The 21,247-nt window shown below is 42.1% G+C and overlaps 1 protein-coding gene across 3 annotated transcripts in view; it reads left to right on the plus strand.

The window, feature by feature from the left end:
• cwf19l2 (CWF19 like cell cycle control factor 2) overlaps positions 1–21,247 on the plus strand; it is a 231,319-nt gene that overhangs the window by 114,111 nt on the left and 95,961 nt on the right. For 2 of the 3 annotated variants that reach the window (XM_068033738.1, XM_068033741.1), the window contains exon 7: positions 14,392–14,510. In XM_068033738.1, the coding sequence (XP_067889839.1) occupies positions 14,392–14,510 (119 nt within the window). The remainder of the gene's footprint in view (positions 1–14,391; positions 14,511–21,247) is intronic. The other variant, XM_068033739.1, reaches the window with a different exon arrangement.

The following is a 21,247-nucleotide window of genomic DNA, read 5'->3' on the forward strand; positions in this document are numbered from 1 at the left end:
GTCACAGCCCTCCATTCAGAAAAGCACCCTTCCACTGCTACCCTCTGTCTTCTATGACCTTGCCAGTTCTGTATCCATCTTGCCAGCTCCCCTCTGATCCCGTGTGACCTCACCTTTTGTACCAGTCTGCCATGAGGGACCTTGTCAAAGACTTTACTGAAGTCCAGATAGACAACATCCACTGCCCTTCCTTCATCGATCATCTTTGTCACTTCCTCAAAAAACTCGATCAAGTTAGTGAGACACGACCTCCCCTTCACAAAACCATGCTGCCTCTCGCTAATAAGTTCGTTTGTTTCCAAATGGGAGTAAATCCTGTCCCGAAGAATCCTCTCTAATAGTTTCCCTACCACTGACGTAAGGCTCACCGGCCTAAAATTTCCTGGATTATCCTTGCTACCCTTCTTAAACAAAGGAACAACATTGGCTATTCTCCAGTCCTCTGGGACCTCACCAGTAACCAATGAGGATACTAAGATTTCTGTCAAGGCCCCAGCAATTTCTTCCCTTGCCTCCCTCAGTATTCAGGGGTAGATCCCATCAGGCCCTGGGGACTTATCTACCTTAATGCTTTGCAAGATGACCAACACCACCTCCTTTTTGATAACGACATGACCGAGACTATCTACACTCCCTTCCCTAGACTCATCATCCACCAAGTCCTTGTCTTTGGTGAATACTGATGCAAAGTACTCATTTAGTACCTCGCTCATTTCCTCTGGCTCCACACATAGATTCCCTCCTCTGTCCTTGAGTGGGCCAACCCTTTCCCTGGCTACCCTCTTCCTCTTTATATAAGTATAAAAATCCTTGGGATTTTCCTTAATCCTGTTTGCCGATGACTTTTCATGACCCCTTTTAGCCCTCCTGGCTCCTTGCTTAAGTTCCTTCCTACTGTCTTTATATTCCTCAAGGGCTTCGTCTGTTCCTAGCCTTCCAGCTCTTACGAATGCTTCCTTTTTCTTTTTGACTAGGCTCACAATATCCCGCGTTATCCAAGGTTCCTGAAACTTGCCAAACTTATCCTTCTTCCTCACAGGAACATGCTGGTCCTGGATTCTAATCAACTGACGTTTGAAAGACTCCCACATGTCAGATGTTGATTTGCCCTCAAACAGCCGCCCCCAATCTAAATTCTTCAGTTCCTGCCTAATATTGTTATAATTAGCCTTCCCCCAATTTAGCACCTTCACCCGAGGACTACTCTTATCCTTATCCACAAGTCACCCCTCAGCCTCCTCTGTTCTAAGGAAAACAACCCTAGCCTATCCAATCTTTCATCATAGCTGTAACTTTCAAGCCCTGGCAACATTCTTGTAAATCTCCTCTGTTCTCTCTCCAGAGCAATTATGTCCTTCCTGTAATGTGGTGACCAGAACTGTACGCAGTACTCCAGCTGTGGCCTAACCAGCATTTTATACAGTTCCAGTATTACATCCCTACTTTTGTATGCTATACCTCGGCCAATAAAGGAAACCATTCTATCTGCTTCTTAACCACTCTATCTACCTGTCCTGGCACTTTCAGGGACTGTGGACATGCACGCCAAGGTGTCTCACTTCTTCTACCTCTCTCAATATCCTCCCATTTATTCTGTATTCCCTCGCTTTGTTTGCTCTCCCCAAATGCATTACCTTACACTTCTCCGGATCGAATTCCATTTGTCACTTTTCCGCCCACTCAACCAAACCATTGATATCATTCTGGAGTCTACGGCTATCCTCTTCACTATCAACTACATGGCCAACTTTTGTGCCATCAGCAAATTTCCCAATCGTGCCTCCCACATATAAGTCCAAATCATTAATATATACCACAAACAGCAAGGGACCCAACACTGAGCCCTGTGGCGCACCACTGGAAGCCGCTTTCCATTTGCAAAAACATCTGTCGACCACTTCCCTTTGCTTCCTGTCACTGAGCCAATTTTGGATCCAGCTTGCCACTTTTCCCTGTATCCCATGGCCTTTCATTGTTCTGACCAGTCTGCCATGTTGTACCTCGTCAAATGCCTTACTGAAATCCATTTAGACCACATCCACTGCACTACCCTCATCAGTCCTCCTTGTTACTTCCTCAAAAATTTCAATCAAGCTCGTAAGACATAACCATCCCTTAACAAATCCATGCTGACTCTCCCTGATTAATCTTTGCCTTTCTAAGTGGCAGTTTATCCTGTCTCAGAATTGATTCTAATAATTTACCCACCACTGAGGTCAGACTTACTGGTCTGTAATCATTTGACCTATCCCTCGCACCCTTTTTAAACAATGGTACAACGTTTGCAGACTTCCAATCCTCTGGTACCTTGCTTGTGTCTAGTGAGGATTTGAACATGATTCTCAGAATATCCGCTATTTCCTCCCTGGCTTCCTTTAACAACCTGGGATACAATCCATCCGGCCCTGGTGATTTATCCACTTTCAAGGATGTCTAGGACTTCTACTCCATTATGCTTATCGTATCTAATATTTCACACTCCTCCTCTTTTACTACAATGTCTGCATCATCCCTCTCCTTTGTGAAGACAGAGACAAAAAACTTATTCAGAACTCTGCCCACATCTTCTGCATCCGCGCATAAGTTCCTTTGTACATTTCTGATAGGCCCTACCCTTTCCTTAGTTATCTATTTCTCTTAATGTACTGATAAAACATCTTTTGGTTTTCCTTGATTTTACCTGCCAATGCATGTCCTCTCTTTGCTTTTCTAATTTCCTTCACCCTTGCACTTTTATACTCCTTTCAGCTTTCTAAAGTATTAAGTTTTTGGTCATGTCTGGGTCATTGTAAGTTACGATTCCATGAGTATGACTATGTCAGGCTGTTGCCAATTTTGGCACAAGCCCCCAAATGTTAGTAAGGAAGACTTTGCAGTATCGACAGGGCTGGGTTTGCCTTTGTCGTTTCCAGTGTCTAGGTCAATGCAGGGCGGTCCATCCAGTTTCATTCCTTTTCTTAGACTTTGTAGTGGTTTAATACAACTGAGCGGCTTGCTGAGGCATTTAAGAGTCAACCACATTGCTATAGGTCTGAAGTCACATGTAGGCCAGACCAGGTAAGGATGGTAAATTTCCTTCCCTAAAGGGCATTAGTTGAACCAGTTGGGTTTTTACAACAATCGACAATGGTTTCATGGTCACTATTAGACTAACTTTTTAATTCCAGATTTATTAATTGAAATCAAATTTCACCATCTTGCTGTGGTGGGATTCGAACACATGTCCCCAGAGCATTAGCCTAGGCATCTGGATTATTAGTCCAGTGGCAATACCACTACGCCACCCTTCTTCTTGAGAAGAGAAAACTTAGAGGTGAGTTGATAGAGGTCTTTAAAATTATGAATGGATTGAACAGGGTAAATGTAGAAAGAATGTTTCCACTTGTGGGAGAATCCAAAACTAGGTCCATAACTACAAGATGGTTACTAATAAATCCAATAGAGAAATAAGGGAAAATTTCTTTGCTCAGCGAGTAGTTAGAATGTGGAACTTGCCACCACAGAAAGTCGTTGAGGCAATTAGCATAGATGCTTTCAAAAGGAAGCTAGATGAGTATGAGAGAGAAAAGGGACTAGAAAGATGTCCTGAAAGCCTGAGATGAGGTAGGTGGGAGGAGATCCACGAAGTATAAACACCAGCACAGACTAGTTGGGCCAAACGGCCTGCTTCTGTACTGTATATTCTATGTAATTCTATGTAAACTATTACCTGAGTGTAACTTGTTCTCCTTGACTATAAGCACCAAGAAAACCGTCGTCATGGGGCAAGGTATTGCATCTCCGCTCCTGGTCACGCTAAATAACACCCCATTGGAAGTGTTTAGCAAATTCTGCTACCTTGGGTCCATGGTGACAGACGATCTGTCCCTTGATGTAGGGCTCGATACACGCATAGGGAAAGCAGCTACCACCTTTGGCTGACTCACGAAACGCGCATGGGGTAACACCAACCTGACCCTTAGAACCAAGCTGATGGTTTGTAAGGCCTGTGTTCTCAGCACCTTGCCGTATGGCTGTGAAATACGGGCAAATTATGGCTACCAGGAAAAGAAGCTCAATAATTTCCATCTTAGCTGTCTGCGGTGCATTCTGGGTATATCCTGGAAGGACAAAATCACAAATGCGGCAGTCCACTTAAAGGCAGAGCTCCCAAGTGTGTTGGCAGTAATCAAACAGAGGTGGCTTTGATGGATCTGACAGGTCCACAGGTTGGAAGATGGTCGCATGCTAAGGACCTTCTGTATGGTGAGGTAGCTGGGGCCAGATGACCAATGGGGTACCCAAAGCTCCGCTTCAACGATGCTTGCAAACGTAACATCAAGGCCCTAGCTGGCGAAAGAAGGAAATGGCGACACTTCCTGTGGACTGGTGTGCACTACCACGATGGCTAGTTGCAACAGCAGCTTGGCAACAGGTGCAAACATCAGAAACAATAACTCACAGTCACTTGGCAGCTTCACGTGCAGCACTTGTGGCAGAACCTGCCTCCATGGGTGCTCAATTATACTTGAACCTGGATGCCTCTAGTCTGTTGGGCTTGGTTTTTCATGGAATTTCCCTATTCTGCTTTCTTTAGCCTATAAAAAGTCATTCATACACTAAACTTAATATAAATATTTTGACTGTTTAATTCTAAATACAGATCACGTGGCTTTCATTTTAAGATTTAAAATGTGTAGAACTCTTTTGAAATGATAGTTATTGTGTTTTATAACTGTTCACAGTACCATTGTGCTTGAATGCTTAAATATCTTACTGAGAAATGTAGCTTTAGATTTTAAGTAAAATGTTGAGTTAATAGAAATACTGAATTGCACTGACTGGATGTTGCAGTGGGTTGGCAGACTGCTCTTTTACCTCTGAGGCCTGTGTCAGGATCCAGCCCAGTCAGATGTGATGCATATTTGCTGTCTGTAGACATTAGTGAAAAGAGTTTGGGCAGGACCATTCCAGCTCCTAATTTCATACTAAATCAGCAGTCTCAAACAGAGAAGTTGTCAAACCTCACCTTCTCTCACTACCGCTGCAGAATTAGAGGATTATTCAAGTCTGTGAGTCCTGAAGGCACAAGGTTCTGGAAGCATGGTATCCCCCAAAGTTTTGATTTTTAACAAGTTCATTCATTTTGCAGCCTATTGTTATTCTGTCTTTCCAAGTTAAAAATCATTTCTCCTGAAAGAATTAGATACTTTATATATATATATATATATATATATATATATATATATATATATATATATGGCAACAGATGAAACAGAGACAGTATTTATTCCACCTATAGTTTTTTCTCCTATTCCTCAGCTGAAGCATACCTTCTCTGTATTAGAATATTGCTTTAAGACTCACTCCCAGGTTTCTAACTTTGTCACTTTATAATCAGGTTTTTGATAGTGGTAGTAGGGATTAGGGTGACAACTTAAAGGGCATTGCCCCACAGTCTCTAAATTTGTATTCTTAAAGTGTCCAAGTCACTTTGTGTTGCTTCATTTTATGCTTTAAGAATGGCTGACTTAGACTGTATGAGGCATGAAGAGCAAGTCCATCATAACTGATTATTTGATTGTATTTTCCCCTACCTGTTAGAGTTCTATATCCTCATTCAATAACTTTGCACAGCTGAAAGCATTAGCTCACCATGTGCAGTAACAGCTTGCCCTCTCACCACTTTGTGTTCAGAGCATTGTGACATTTGGGGAGGGCCAAGGGAAGCTCAATATGAAATTGAAAGCCCTGACTACATTCCTGAGTATTGATGCATGGTTAAGAATATTTAATATTATATGAGTTGATACCTGACCTTATACTCCATGGAGCCACAAGTCAGGAATCCTCCTTCCTATTCTAACACTGAGGAATTCCTCCCCTTGTTTTCTCACCACCTTTCCACCTGAAATGAGGACAGTTTGGGTTCCCGGAGCCAAAACACAACAGGAGCTCAGTAGTTTGCTGAGGGAACAGGAGACTCCTTTGCAAGCACAGAGGCACGAATGAAATTGGGGAGAGATCTTTTAAGAGGGGAATGAATGGGAAGTGATTTTCCTGTCCATTTAAAATAATTGGGCCTGGACCGTAGATTTATTAAAGGATGAAAGAACTAGGATAGGCCAAAGTGTCTTGTGTATTATGCGATCCTATAGCCAGGGCTTAAGACAGACATATTCACTTCTATAGTAAAATACTGCGGATGCTGGAAATCTGAAATAAAAACAGAAAGTCCTGGAAATATACAGCAGGTCTGGCACCCTCTGTGGAGACAGAGACAGAGTTAACGGGCTGGATTTTACCTTAGGCAGACGGGAATTCACCACCAACGTAAAAGTCGGTGGCGAACCCGCTTCCGCCTAGCCCGGGGATCTGTCCCACATTTTACGCGTCCCTGGGCTTTCATTGTCCCAAGGCGGGACTGCCACCCGCTTGAGGGAGGAGGTCCCGCCGCAGTGAGCTGCCGGCCAGTCAGCGGGCTGGCAGATCTTAGTCCCAGCAGTGCCACCGGGAGCGGTGGCCACTGCTGGGACTGCAGTCCAGCTGACCAGATGGAGCCAGGAGTCCAGGTAAGTTGGGCATGCCTCACCTGTGAGATCGGTCCTTCCCTGGTGAGGCTGGAGTGGTCGTTTGGGGGGCATCTTGGGTACTGGGGGTGGGTTGAGAGGTGGGGGTGGCCCTCAATCGGGCACCCTGTTCATTCCTCAGAACTGGCAAAGGTAAGAATGTTACAGGCTTTGAGCAAGTGAAAGGGGAGGTTGAGTGGAAGAAGAAAAGGGAGGGTCTGTGATAAGGTGGAGGGCAGGAGAGATTAAATGACATGTCATGGAACATAAGGCAAAGGGATCAGTAATAGCTGTAGTAAAAGACAAAGCATTTGTCCAGAGAGAGTGTTAATGGCATAATAATGAACAGCTCTGTCCGAAAGCAAAAATATGAAAAACAAGTTTACAACTCATACATGGTTTTAAAAAAAAAAGCAATCAAAATGGTGATCATGGTCTGAAGTTGTTGAACTCAATGTTGAATCCAGAGGGCTGTGGAGTGCCTAATCGGAATAAGGTGCTGTTCCTTGAGCTTACATTGAGCTTCACTGGAACACTGCAGCAGGCTGAGGACAGAAATGTGGGCACGAGAGCAAGGTGGTGAATTAAAATGATAAGCAACGGGAAGCTCGGGGTCATGCTTGTGGACTGAGCGGAGGTGTTCTGCAAAGCAGTCACCCAACCTATGTTTGGTTTCCCCAGTGTAGAGGGGACCGCATTGTGAGCAGCGAATACAGTGTTTCACATCGAAGGACTATTTGGCGCCTTAGATTGTGAGGAGAGAGGAGGTAAAAGTACAGCTGTTACACCTCCTGCGATTGCATGGGATGGTATAATGGGAAGGGGGCGAGGTGTTGGGAGTATTGGAGGAGTGGACCAGGGTGTCGCGGAGGGAATGGTCCTTTTGGCATGTTGACAGGGAGGGGAAGATGTGTTTGGTGATGGCATCACGCTAGAGGTGGTGGAATGATCCTTTGGATGTGGAGGCTGGTGGGGTGGAAAGTGAGGACAAGAAGAACGCTGTCATGGTTCTGGGAGGGAGGGAAAGGGGTGAGGGCAGAGGTGCGGGAAATGAGTCAGACACGGTCGGGCCCACAGTAGGAGGGAACCATCGGTTGATGAAGAAGGAGGACATCAGAAGCGCTGTTGTGGAAGGTTGCATCATCAGAGCAGATGTGTCGGAGACCGAGAAACTAGGAGAATGGAATGGAGTCCTTACAGGGGGCAGGGTGTGCGAAGTGTAGTCGAAGTAGCAGTGGGAGTCGGTGGGCTGATAATGAATATAAGTAGACAGCCTATCCCCAGAAATGGAGACAGAGAAGTAGAGGAAGGGAAGTGTCGGAGATGGACCATGTGAAGGTGAGAAAAGGGTGGAAATTGGAAGCGGGGTTGATGAAGTTTTCCAGTTCGGGGCAAGAGCAGGAAACTGATCCAGTCATCAATGCACCAGAAAACGAGTTGGGGAGGGAGCCTGTGTTCACTGCTCACAGCGTGGTCTCTTCTACTTTGGGGAAACCAAATGCAGATTGGGTGACCGCTTTGCGGAACACCTCCGCTCAGTCCGCTAGCATGACCCCGAGCTTCCGGTTGCTTGCTGTTTTAATTCACCACCCTGCTCTCATGTCCGCATTTCTGTCGTCAGCCTGCTGCAGTGTTCCAGTGAAGCTCAATGCATCCTCGAGGAACAGAACCTCATCTTACAATTAGGCAGTCAACAGCCCTCTGGATTCAACACTGAGTTCAACCACTTCAGACCATGACCGCCATTTAGATTGCATTTTTTTTTAACCATGCACCAATCGTGAACTTATTTTTCATTTTTTTGCTTTCGGACAGAGCAGTTCGTTATTGTGCCATTAACACTCTCTGGACAAATGTTGTGTCTTTTACTACGGTTATTACTTTTCCCTTTGCCTTATGTTCCATGGCATCTTTGTTATTTAATCTATCCTGCCCTCTGCCCTATCACAGACCTTCCCTTTTGTTCTTCTTCCCCCACCCCCTCCCCGCCCTTTCCCTTGCTCAAAGCCTGTTACGTTCCTACCTTTGCCAGTTCTGATGAATGGTCACAGATTGTTTCTCTCTCCACACATGGTGTCAGACCTGCTGTGTGTTTCCAGCACTTTCTGTTTTTATGTTCTGTTCTATAATCAACAACATAATGAAGGTCAAGCTAATGTTTCCTGTCAGCGTCTGGCCTATATTTACCTATTAGAGGACCATTTTGTTACAGAAAGCCCGTTACCGGAAATGACTCATTTCAAACAAAGTCTCCCAAAGGTTTTTCTTAACTGCCGCTCACAATCCAAATGTTGATTCGTCATAACTATGATGGATCCTCAATTCTATATGAGGAGATTCCAGTACGACAATGTTGATGATGGGTTGTGCAGGAATACAAGACAAGGGGCTGTATTTTATTAGCGCACCGCACATCACGGCGGCACATTTGAACTCAGGACCTTTACGACACGGAAGCACCAGCGCTGAGCTGCTGCAATATTTTGCGCGGGGCCTCATTTAAATGGAGGGGGTGGAGCGACTGCCCCTGATGACGTAAAGTGGGTGGCCGCTCCGTCCCCAGCCATTTTTAAAGGGTTGCAAGCCCTTATGATAAATTTGAATTTTTAAAGAGTTGTCACTGCACATTTTATTTAAAAAAAATATTAAAAGCTGAGACCCTTTCCCAACCCCCACAATGGTTTTTCTTTATTGTCTGATATGAATAAAATGTATTTTAGTCCCAACACGAACTTTGCAACCCCCCCAACCTCATCAAATTCGCCCTTCAGCCCTTCCCACCATCCCCACAGACATTAAGAATTCTTTTCTCCTCTTTCCCCCTCCCCCCACACCACTCGGATAATTTCACTCCTCCTCCTCCCTCCCCACTAGTGTCTCATCTCAGAACTCCAAACAGAGATCCGAAGGCACATGCCGTGCAGCTGGCAGCGTAAAATTGGCATGGGACAGCTGCCGGGACCAGATAAGTTTATTTGCATTTCGTTTTAATTAATTTTAATATCTAATGAATGCCCCGCCTCCAAGCGGCAGGGGTGGTGGGGCCGCATCGAGGCCTCGCCTCTGCTGGTAAAATGCGGCAGGGCCGCTGACATTGAGGGCCTGGTAAAATTCATCCCAAGGTGTGGAATTGAGCATTATTCATGCATGGCAATGAACAATTTTTTAAAAAATATGATTGAGCTTTATTTATTGGTTTTGAACAGGCCTTGCATCAAAATAAACAGCTTTTATGAATCACTTGTATTTCCGAAATAGACTTTTGCCTCCCTACTGTATGTTTCAGCATAGAAAATAAACAATTTTGACTACAAGAGCATTAACGTGCTACATTATCAGAAGGTGAAGGGATGCGTAGATATAGGAGTTTAATTAAAAATTTGAATTGGGCTAAAAATAAGTAATAGTATTTACTTTAATTTTAAACTTTGAAAAAATAGTTTAAAGTTGTAATCATAGGGAGATGTAATACTGCAAGTCTTGAGAGTTATAGTTGCTTTTAAAATAAGCCAGGCCAGCATTATTGAGCACTTTTGTCTGTGCAGCACTCAGTAGTTGGGAGCACATACATGCTTCAACACATATACAGAGCTCTCTGGTAACCTATGAAATTTCTGACAGGCATGTAAAATGTTCAGTTTAGGAAAAGAATAGTCTTGCATGAGTTACTATTTTACTGCAGCTGGTGTTAAGCGGAAGTAGTTTCAGACTACCTCCACGAGGTGGTCTCAGAACCCAAATTTTGAAGTTGCATTGGTTTTGCTGCACATTTTGCATCATTACGAAGCTAGAATCATTTCATAGCAACATAAAATTTGCTGTTTAACTTCCCTATAAATCATAACGGAAAATGCATGATCTGTTTTTTTTTTCCACCATCAATCTCACATTGTTATCCTGCCTCATTTCGAAGCAGTATGTGCTTTTGGGCACAGTTCTTTATGCTTCTATTTTTAGCAATCTGAGAAGGGGTTTATATCCCAAAAAAAACAAATGTGATAAGTGATGCTGTAACAATCAGCATATAACCAAAACAAGTAATCATAATGAAAACATCCATTATAAAACAATTGAGTTTGAACAATGTATAAGAGGCAATGCTAATGAAATGGAAGAGAAGAGTGTATGAATGTCGTCTTTTTGCTCAGGAGAAATGGTATAGGATGCGGTGGACTGTACATGACCTGTGCAAGAAAGGATCATTGGGAATATTAAGCTGTATCGAGAGTCATTGAGTACTTCAGTAGACTTTCAGTGGCACATTTAGTTAATCTGGGAATTTGGTAAACTGGTCGCTGATCAGACATTAGGATCAGTGTGTTCTGTTTATATTCCTGAATTTATAAAATGAAATGAACATGCTAATTGCTCTCATTAATGCCAAAATGGTTAAGGCTGCCCGGTTGATAGTGTGAGGTTTGTTTCAAAATATTTTTCAAAATTAAAAATGCAAAGGTAGTGGAGATATAGTGGTGCCCAAGAGTGCACGCGTCAAATTCTCAAAGTCTGGCTTGTGTTTAGTGCTATGAGGTAAGTAGTTGACTGGAATATTCCTAGCTATCTATAAGAGCATCTCACTTAAGAAATAACACAATGATTGGAAATATTCATTGCCACACTCCTCACCTGACAGCTCTTTAGCTAGTTTATTGAAATCCTTTTTGCAGATAGAGTTATAGAGTTACACGGCACAGAAACAGGCCCTTCGGCCTACAGTGGCTGTGCTGGCTTTGGATAAAACAAAATGCCAGGTGATAGAGCCTTAGATATTACATTATTATATAATAAAAGCAAAATACTGCAGATGTTGGAAATCTGAAATAAAAACAAGAAATGCTGGAAATACTCAGCAGGTCTGGCAGCATCTGTGGAGAGAGAAGCAGAGTTAACGTTTCAGGTCAGTGACCCTTCTTCAGAACTGGCAAATATTAGAAATGTAAGAGGTTATAAGCAAATAAAGCAGGGGTGGGGCAAGAGATAACAAAGGAGAAGGTGTAGATAGGACAAGGTCATAGAATAGCTGACCAGAAGGTCATGGAGCAAAGGCAAACAATATGTTAATGGTGTGTTGAAAGACAAAGCATTAGTACATTAGCAGCCACATATACACACTGAATCGCTCTCTCCAGCAGCACCTTATCTCAAAGCTGTTCTACTCCGCAGTTTCATTTCATTCTTCGTCTCATCCAATGCATTAACAAAAAACTTTTCTTCTTCCTTTCAGGTGTCAAGGAACGCAAGCTCCAGCAGCTGTTGGGGGCTAATGCCCCTCCAGATCCTTCTTCCCCTTCACTTCCCTCTGACCCCAGCCCTTCTGATCTGACCCCTTGCCGCTTCAAGTAAAAGGTGTTTCTATGGGTACCCACATGGGTTCTAGTTATGCCTGTCTTTTTGTGGGATATGTCGAACATTCCTTGTTCCAGTCCTACTCAGGCTCCCTCCTCCAACTTTTTTTCCGGTACATTGATGACTGTATCAATGCCGTTTCCTGCTCCGGCCCTGAACTGGAAAACTTTATCAACTTTGCTTCTAATTTCCTTTACATGGTCCATCTCCGACACTTCCCTTCCTCAACTTCTCTATCTCTGGGGATAGATTGTCTGCTAATATCCATTATAAGCCCACTGACTCCCACAGCTACCTCGACTACACTTCACATCCTGCCTCCTGTAAAGACTCCATTCCATTCTCCCAGTTTCTCTGTCTCCGACGCATCTGCTCTGATGATGCTACCTTCCACAACAGTGCTTCTGATATGTCTTCCTTTTTCCTCAACTGAGGATTTCCCCCCACTGTGGTTGACAGGGCCCTCAACCGTGTCCGGCCCATTTCCTGCACCTCTGCCCTCACCCCTTCCTATCCCTCTCAGAACCACGACAGGGTTCCCCTTGTCCTCACTTTCCACCCCATCAGCCTCCATATCCAAAGGACCATCCTCCGCCATTTCCACCACCTCCAGCGTGATGCCACTACCAAACGCATCTTCCCCTCCCTTCCCCTATCAGCATTCTGAAGGGATCGTTCCCTCCGTGACACCCTGGCCCATTCCTCCATTACCCCCACCACCTCGTCCCCTTCGCATGGCACCTTCCCCTGCAATCGCAGGAGGTGTAATACCTGCCCATTTACCTCCTCTCTCCTCACTATCCCAGGCTGCAAACACTCCTTTCAGGTGAAGCAGCGATTTACCTGTACTACTTTCAATGTAGTATACTGTATTCGCTGCTCACAATGTGGTCTCCTCTACATTGGGGAGACCAAACGCAGACTGGGTGACCGCTTTGCCGAATACCTCTGCTCAGTCCGCAAGCAGGACCCCAAGCTTCTGGTTGCTTGCCATTTCAGCACTCCCCCCTGCTCTCATGCTCACATCTCTGTCCTGGGATTGCTGCAATGTTCCAGTGAACGCAGTGGCTAGCACCGCAGCCTCACAGCTCCAGCGACCCGGGTTCGATTCTGGCTACTGCCTGTGTGGAGTTTGCACGTTCTCCCTGTGACTGCGTGGGTGCTCCGGTTTCCTCCCACAGCCAAAGACTTGCAGGTTGATAGTTAAATTGGCCATTGTAAATTGCCCCTAGTGTAGGTAGGTGGTAGGAGAATTGTGGGGATGTGGTAGGGAATATCGGATTAATCTAGGATTAGTATAAAATGGGTGGTTGATGGTCGGCACAGACTTGGTGGGCCGAAGGGCCTGTTTCAGTGCTGTATCTCTAAATATATAAAATAAATTGAAAAAATAAAACATCAACGGAAGCTCAAGGGACAGCATCTCATTTACCGATTAGGCACACGACAGCCTGCCGGACTGAACATTGAGTTCAATAATTTCAGAGCATGACGGGCCCCCCATTTTACTTTTTTATTTTTAGTTATTTTATTTCTTTTTTATATATTTTTTTGTGCTTTATTTTATTTCATCTTCATTTGTTCAGTTTGGTTACCCACGGTTTTTTTGTCATGTTTGTACTTGCGGCTGTTCAATTTTCAGTCCGTTAACACCCTATCTGTATTAATGCTTTGTCTTTCAACACACCATTAACATATTGTTTGCCTTTGCTCCATGACCTTCTGGTCAGCTATTCTGTGACCTTGTCCTATCTACACCTTCTCCTTTGTTATCTCTTGCCCCACCCCTGCTTTACTTGCTTATAACCTTTCACATTTCTAATATTTGCCAGTTCTGAAGAAGGGTCACTGACCTGAAACGTTAACTCTGCTTCTCTCTCCACAGATGCTGCCAGACTTGCTGAGTATTTCCAGCATTTCTTGTTTTTATTACATTATTATATAGTTGGCCAGCAAATTATGGAAGACATTTGGGCTCACGTTGTTTAAGCTATGTCTCAAGATTTCTTTGACCATTTTTACACAGAATGTAGTTTAGAAAAAGGTTACTTTTGAATGTTGAGTTTCTAATTCAAAGTGTATTCATACAATTTTTAAAAAGGCATTAAAATGTGTGGTTAAATTGCGAATGCACTAAACTTTGGTGCTATTTCCACATAGACTGTAAATAAATAAACAAATCTTTAGTCTGTCTTGGCAATTGATAATCACTATACTTGCATTGTGTTGGGAAATCGCCAGTCCTTTCTGGCAGGAAATAAAAAAATAGAGGATCTGGTTTAGTTAAGAATTATTTGATTTTGTAAATTAGGAAAGATGGCTCACTGATGTGGGAAGTATGGCCTGTTCAATATGTTGTATTATTACACAACAGTAATCCTTGTTTCAAACATTACAAATTTTGATAAGATCATGTTAATTTAGATTTAAACATCAATGTATTTTGTAAATTATTGAACTTTAAAACTTAAACTTATTCCTAATATTTTTGAACCAGTAGCTGTTATGATAGAAGATGGTGGGCTGAGCTGGCTGAGACAATCCTATAAGCGTATGAAAGAGCAGGCAGAGAGAGATCAATGCCGTCTGGAGGATATAGTTGCTACAAGATATGGGGTAAGGGCTTTTTAAAATAACTAGCCAAAACTAATTAATGAATTTCTACTTTCTGTTAACCTTCAACTTCTAATCCGCAAGCTTTAAATATCCCTTTTGATTTTCCCATGTTTGGATAAGAAGCCGCATTTCTATATACCAAGTAAATTTCAGCTAAAGTCAACAATTTGACCTTATACGCATTTGACACCTTGTGTTGACTACTTGCATTTGTTCTTAAGCCTTCTAATACTTAATCCCTTTACAACCTTCAGTAAATGAATGTTTCTCATACAATGTGTATGAAAACCAAACAAATTTGAGTTTTAACAAGTAGATTTTTATTCTCCAAACTTGGAAAAGAGAATGAGTTTGAAGCTTTCTTTTACCTTAGATTGAATAATTATGTGATGGATTAAAGTACATTTCTACTTAACAAGCTAATAAGCATCTTTAATAGCAGCAAAATGCTATGAAGAAAACCAGATGCATGTAGAATTCCTTTTATTAAAAAGATAAAAAGTTTTATTCATAATGATCATTTATCAAAGCAGTAAAAGTTCCCTTTTTAATATTTTTTTATATAGAAAACATCGAATTATTACAAAATGTAATTGAACATTAAAAATAGAATAATAGACCCATCACTTACATTAGTGCCTGCGAACTAGAAAACCCTTGTCAGCCCTGCAAGTGCCAAGCATTGTAATGCAGAAGTAGCTTGGTTGTTGTGCCTAACACGCACTCTACTCTTAAAGAATCCGCGGAATCCGATTGGTGAAAGGTGTATCAATATTTTATTCACACACTAAATCATCAAGTACAAGCTCTCACTACTTGTACAGTATACTACCCATCAAAACACGAGGTGATCAGTCTCGGACTTGCGGCTGCTCTTCTGTTCTCTGAGCCCCTTCCTCAGTTTCAGTTAGGGGTTAAATCTTGTTTCTAAGACCCACCCCTCTTACTTACTCATAGGGTATACTGACATAATGATAATTCCTTATTTGGCTCAGTGAGAACCTGTTCAAAACTTCAGTTTCCCATTATTTATTATGAGTCTAATCATATCTGGTGTCCATGACGACCCCCTTTATCTGCCACGTGCAAGGACAGGGTCTGGTATCCTCAATATCTTTTCTATAATCATATCTACAATTCCTCGGCTAAATGTGTGCTGTGCCCCTTTCTACTCATCCCATTTCAACACACTGTTCATTGTTATGTTACTGGCCCCTTTGTTTTAATTAAGTTCTTATGTGTTTTTGCTATATGTGTTTTTACTGGGTCTACATGGTTCAGTGGAACAAAATTAAATCTGATTTCAGGAGGTGGTATTGTTTTTCTCCCAGCCAGCAATTTCACATTTTACAGTTCAGTGCTGATTTTGTTTGTCTTATTGCCTTGTTTGCTAGAGCCCTGATGTAGCTCCCTTTAAAGCCAAAAACAAACTGAAACTCTAGCAATTTAGTGCTAGTAACATGCAGAGCTTTTATTTGTACTTTAGACTGTTTGACTCTATCTGTAAACAGTAATTTAAAACTTCTACTGCTTTATTTGTAGGAGGCAATCTTGTCTTCTCAAATCTTTCTATTATCAGTTTCAGGATAATTTAACAATGCAAGAATAAACATTTTTTGTTTGCAGCGATATCTTTTTAATATTTAGACATCAGGAGGAGAAATTCCCCCAATCATTACAGTTAACACATGCACAAATTGAGCATTAACTCTAAGATTCATTTGTGGAATTTATGGTAACATAGCATTCGGTCATTACCGTGTTCTGTCAAATTCCCGTTTTTACTAAACCAGTGTCAAGGATGTTGACAGAGATTATGTAACGTGTCCTGTTTAGCCTAGTTAAATCCCAATAAATGCGACCTTGCAAACACTTCCAATAGCAAATATTTATATATTGTGCCTGATTTGAGCTGACATTGGATATAGGTATCAGTTGAAAGACAGGTAAGTGGGTTGTCATGCATAGTGTCTCTGAGTGGACAAAAAGAAACTGTCCCAATGGCAAAATGCTCCACATTATATCAAATATTATATTCGCACTGAGGGCATGGCACATGTTACCGTGAGCTGTGTTTCTCTTTGTTACTGCAATATGAAAATAGCAGTGTAGATGATATTGAGTTGTGAATGTTTATGTACACAGGGTAAGCAATTAACAAATAGGAGTGCTAAATTTATTAAATCTGCTTATTAAACTCATGCTTGTCATGGCATAATTGTATTTTACTATTTGAATGTAGGCATAGAAATTCAAAGCCCAAAAAGGATCTATGAACATCAGGTGCAGGTGCAGGTTGCAATTTGTCACAGTAAAGTTTTGAAGTGAGCAGAGGAGTTGGCTGTTGGTGGCTAGCTTTGTACCTACAAAAGTAGCTGTAGATTTATTCAGCATTGCTATGCTGCATATGTACTGGTAGAGTTGTAGAACAGTAACAATTTTTTATTGGGTAACTTCTGGAATTCTCTATTGATTGTCCATTAAATTATGTTTTAAGATAGTATAGCACAGAAGAAAGTCATTCGGCCCATTGAATCTTTGCCAGTTCTTTCGAAGAGCAGTCCTCCACATATTTACTAGCTGTAATCACGCCTTACCTATCGCCTTCTGGGCTATCTCTCTTGGGGCATCATCTATGTTTAGCGTTCCATCCCACCATGGGCTGAACATGTCTCCAGTGAGAGCCCTACCGGCTAGGTGGAAGTCTCTGACAGTAAATGAGTCAATAATCTGCGGACAAAAAGTGTGGTTGTTGCCACACTCTACACTTCTGTAAAATAATCATGTTGCCAATCACATTAAACATGTGCCTTCTAGTATCAGGCCTTCAGCCATTAGAAACAGTTTCTCATTATTCTATCAAAATCATTCATGATTTTGAACTACTCTATCAAATCTCCTCTTCCTTCTCTGCTCTTAAACTAAAACAGCAAAGGTGCTGTAGAGATGAGAATATTTTTCACACCTGCTTTTCAGCTAAGCCCTGGTGTTCAGGCACAGATGAGTGTAGGCCACGAGGCATAATGACTCATGATTTATAAAGTTGTGATTAGCAAAACATAGTTTCTTGCACAGTAATTTAACATCATTGTGCAAGATATTGGAAAAAAGGGAAATCCAAGCTTTGATTCAAGTACAGTAATATTGTATGCTTTATCACTATTTAGCAAAATAATAGATTTAACAGTATGATGAATGTGTCCCTGAGTTTTTAACGAAAACCATCTCAGCAGCACATCATAATTTTATTCTTTTGATGATTGTGCAAAAATTGCTTTCTCTTGAACCATCTGATCTAATTTCCTCCTTGTAGGTTATATTAATTATTCACTTGTTCCAGGATTTGGTGGATATATGTCTGGGAGTTGTTGAGACACTGTATTAAATGAACAGCATAGAGCACTCCCAAGAACAATAATTTTATATAAACTTCAGCTTTATTTACACCAACAAAATGTCCACCAATGCAGAGCTGAGCTTAGTAGGTAAATCAGGTTTCCCTCACTTTTAGTACAAAAGACACTCGATGCAGATACATTGTTCAACTAGAGTAATCAAGTTGGGCAAATTTCAATTTGTTAAAGTGCCTTGTTCACTGTTTGTTTAAAGAGGGTTGTCACCTTCGGTTGGAGGCATTCCTGGAGGTTCAATCGTGTAATATTCTGAGCAATGTTCCTTCTAATCTTTCTTTGTTGCTCGTGGCCTGTTTATTGCATTGCGTGGTACATTCTGGATTGCTGCACAGCCATGACCAGCGCAGCTTAGAACGAACATTGGTACTGACCACCTAACATCTGCCTGTGTGACACCTAATCAAGTGATGCCTGATCATATGACATCTATAAGTGCTACTGCATTTACTTTATAAAGATTGGGTTCTCTGTAGTTGGGTTGTTTGCTCATTGTTTAGCGTCATGTGATAAGTTCTGAGAACCAGCAAGCGAAAAGGAGAAACCAAGGGCAGAGAAGTGATTTACTGGGATTCCACCAGTACCTAATAGTAACTCGCAGGAATTGTACCGATAACTGTTAGTAATACTGATAACACAAATTTCCCTCATCGCCAACAGTAAAACAATAACTCGCTGATATATCTATTATTACCAGTTACTTGTAGACTAACATCCTGCCTGTAACTAGTAGTAACCCTATAATCCCCTAATATTCACCTTGAAATCATAAGCCAGAATTCCTATACAGCACAAGATCTGGTCAGTCCCCAGTTGATGTCACTTGTAATAGGCCCCATCTCTTCCCCCGACCTTTAGATCTCTTGTTTGGACACCGGTTCTGTGTGAAGGTGACAGCTCTGAAATGCGCGCCTCAGTCAGGACTAGTCTGTACTTTGACTTAACATGTCAAAACCAGCCTGCACAAACTGACCAAACACAAGCTTAGAGATCGGATGAAGGGTAGTGGGCTTGGTGTTCGGGGCACTACTTATAAGGCACATTGTCCTAAACTCCACTCAGCACCAACATTTCTAAACCACTAATAAAAACAAGAAATGCTGGGAATACTCAGCAGGTCTGGCAACATCTGTGGAGAGAAAAGCAGAGTTGGGTCACTGAAAGATCACTGACTTGAAACATTAACTCTGCTTCTCTCTCCACAGATGCTGCCAGACCTGCTGAGTATTTCCAGCATTTCTTGTTTTTATTTCAGATTTCCAGCATCTGCAATATTTTACTTTTGTTTCTAAACCACTTCCTGGGCTCAGACTCAATAAAGTCGAGTTTACATAGGACTCAAACTCAATAAAGGAGATTTTCCATAGGATGATAGAAAATACAGCACAGGTGGAAGCCATTTGGCCTCGGTGCCAGTGCTGATGCTCCCTGCTGTAACCTCTTTCCTTCAGATCCTTTTATATTCCTCCTTTTTAATTATTCATCTCATTCCCTTTTAAATGACAATCTAGTTTGCCTCAAAAGTCACGTAATGAGGCAATCCATGATCTGGGCCTGAATTTCAGAACCTTTCTTCTTCCTTTCTCCCTTGGTTCTTCCAGTGGGAATTCTCAGTCTCCATCTCTATTTATGCACAGTTATGTCCTCAGGTTTCACTCACCCCTTTGGTGGCTTGTCACCTCAGCGCTGCTGCTGCTCAGCTGTGACAAAAATATTAATTATTGAAAGCAAATCTGGGCCCAGTAAATTGGAATCAAAGATTGGCAGACCAAACTGTGATTGAACAATGGTTGCCTTTAAAAAGGAGATCGTTCAGGTACAATCGATGTACACTCTCACAATGGGGAAAGGTAGGACAAACAAAGCCAGAGCTCCCTGCATGACGAAAGAGATAGAGAGTAAGTTGAAGCATGAAAAGGGTGCATATGACAGGTGTCAGGTTGATAGTACAAATGAGAACCAGGCTGAATTTAGAAAGTTCAAAGGGGAAGTGAAAAAGAAAATGAGAGGCAAAGAGAGAGTATGAGAAGAGACTTATCAAACATAGAAGGGAATTCCGAAGTCTTCTGTCGGCATATAAATATTGAAAGAGCGGTAAAAAGAGGAGTAGGGCTGATTACGTCTCAAATAAGGGATTTATGTGTGGAGACAGAGGGTACAGCTGAGGTACTAAATGAGTACTTTGCATCCATCTTTACTAAGGAAGAAGCTGCTGCCAGAGTTGTAGTGAAAGAGGAGATAGTTGAGACACTGTATGCTGTTAGAAAGGCTGGCTGTACTTAAAGTGGATAAATCACCAGGACTGGATCAGATGCATCCGAGAATAGAGGGAAATAAGGGTGGAAATTGTGGAGGCGCTGGCTATAATCTTCCAATCCTCCTTAGATACAGGTGTAGTGCCAGAAGACTGGAGAATTGCAAATGTTGCACTTCTGTTCAAAAAAGGGTGTAAGGCTAAACCAGCAACAACAGGCCACTCAGTTTAACCTCGGTCATGGGAAAGCTTTTAGAAATGACAATCTGGGTCAAATTTAACAATCACTTAGACAAATGGGGATTAATTAAGGATTTGATAAGAGCAAATAGTGTTTAACTAATTTGATTGAGTTTTTCGATGAAATAACAGAAGGTGGTTGAGGGTAATGCAGTTGATGAGGGTGTACATGGAATTCCAAAAGACATTCGATAAGGTGCCGCATAACAGGTTTATGAGCAAAGTTGAAGCCTATGGAATAAAAGGGATAATGGCAGCATGGATACGATATTGGCTGAGTGCCAGGAAACAGAGACTAGTTGTGAACCTTTGCTTTTCAGACTGGAGAAACACCTCTACTGGAGTCCGCAGCGGTTGGTTTTAGGACCACTGCTTTTCATGATCTAAATTAATGACTAAGACTTGGGTGTGCAGGACACAATTTCAAATGTGCATGTGGCACAAAACTTGGAAGTATTGTGAACTGTGAGGAGTGTAGTGATATACTTCAGGCTAGTGGAATGGGTGGACACATGAATTTTAATACAGACAAATGTGAAGTGATACATTTTGGTAGGAAGAATGAGAAAAGGCAATATAAAATAAAGGTTACAATTCTAAAGAGGGTGCAGGGGCAGCGGGACCGGGGAGGTGGGGTATATGTGCACAAATCATTGAAGATGGTAGGGGAGGTTGAGAAAGTGGTTAACAAGGTGAAACTTCATAAAACACTGGTTTGGCCGAACTGGAGTATTGTGTCCAATTTTGGGCACCACACTTTGGGAAGGATGTGAAGGCATTAGAGAGGATGTAGAAAAGATTTACGAGAGGGGTTCCAGGGATGAGGGACTTCA

Source organism: Heterodontus francisci, chromosome 6, assembly GCF_036365525.1.
Source record: "Heterodontus francisci isolate sHetFra1 chromosome 6, sHetFra1.hap1, whole genome shotgun sequence".
Lineage (NCBI taxonomy): Eukaryota > Metazoa > Chordata > Chondrichthyes > Heterodontiformes > Heterodontidae > Heterodontus > Heterodontus francisci.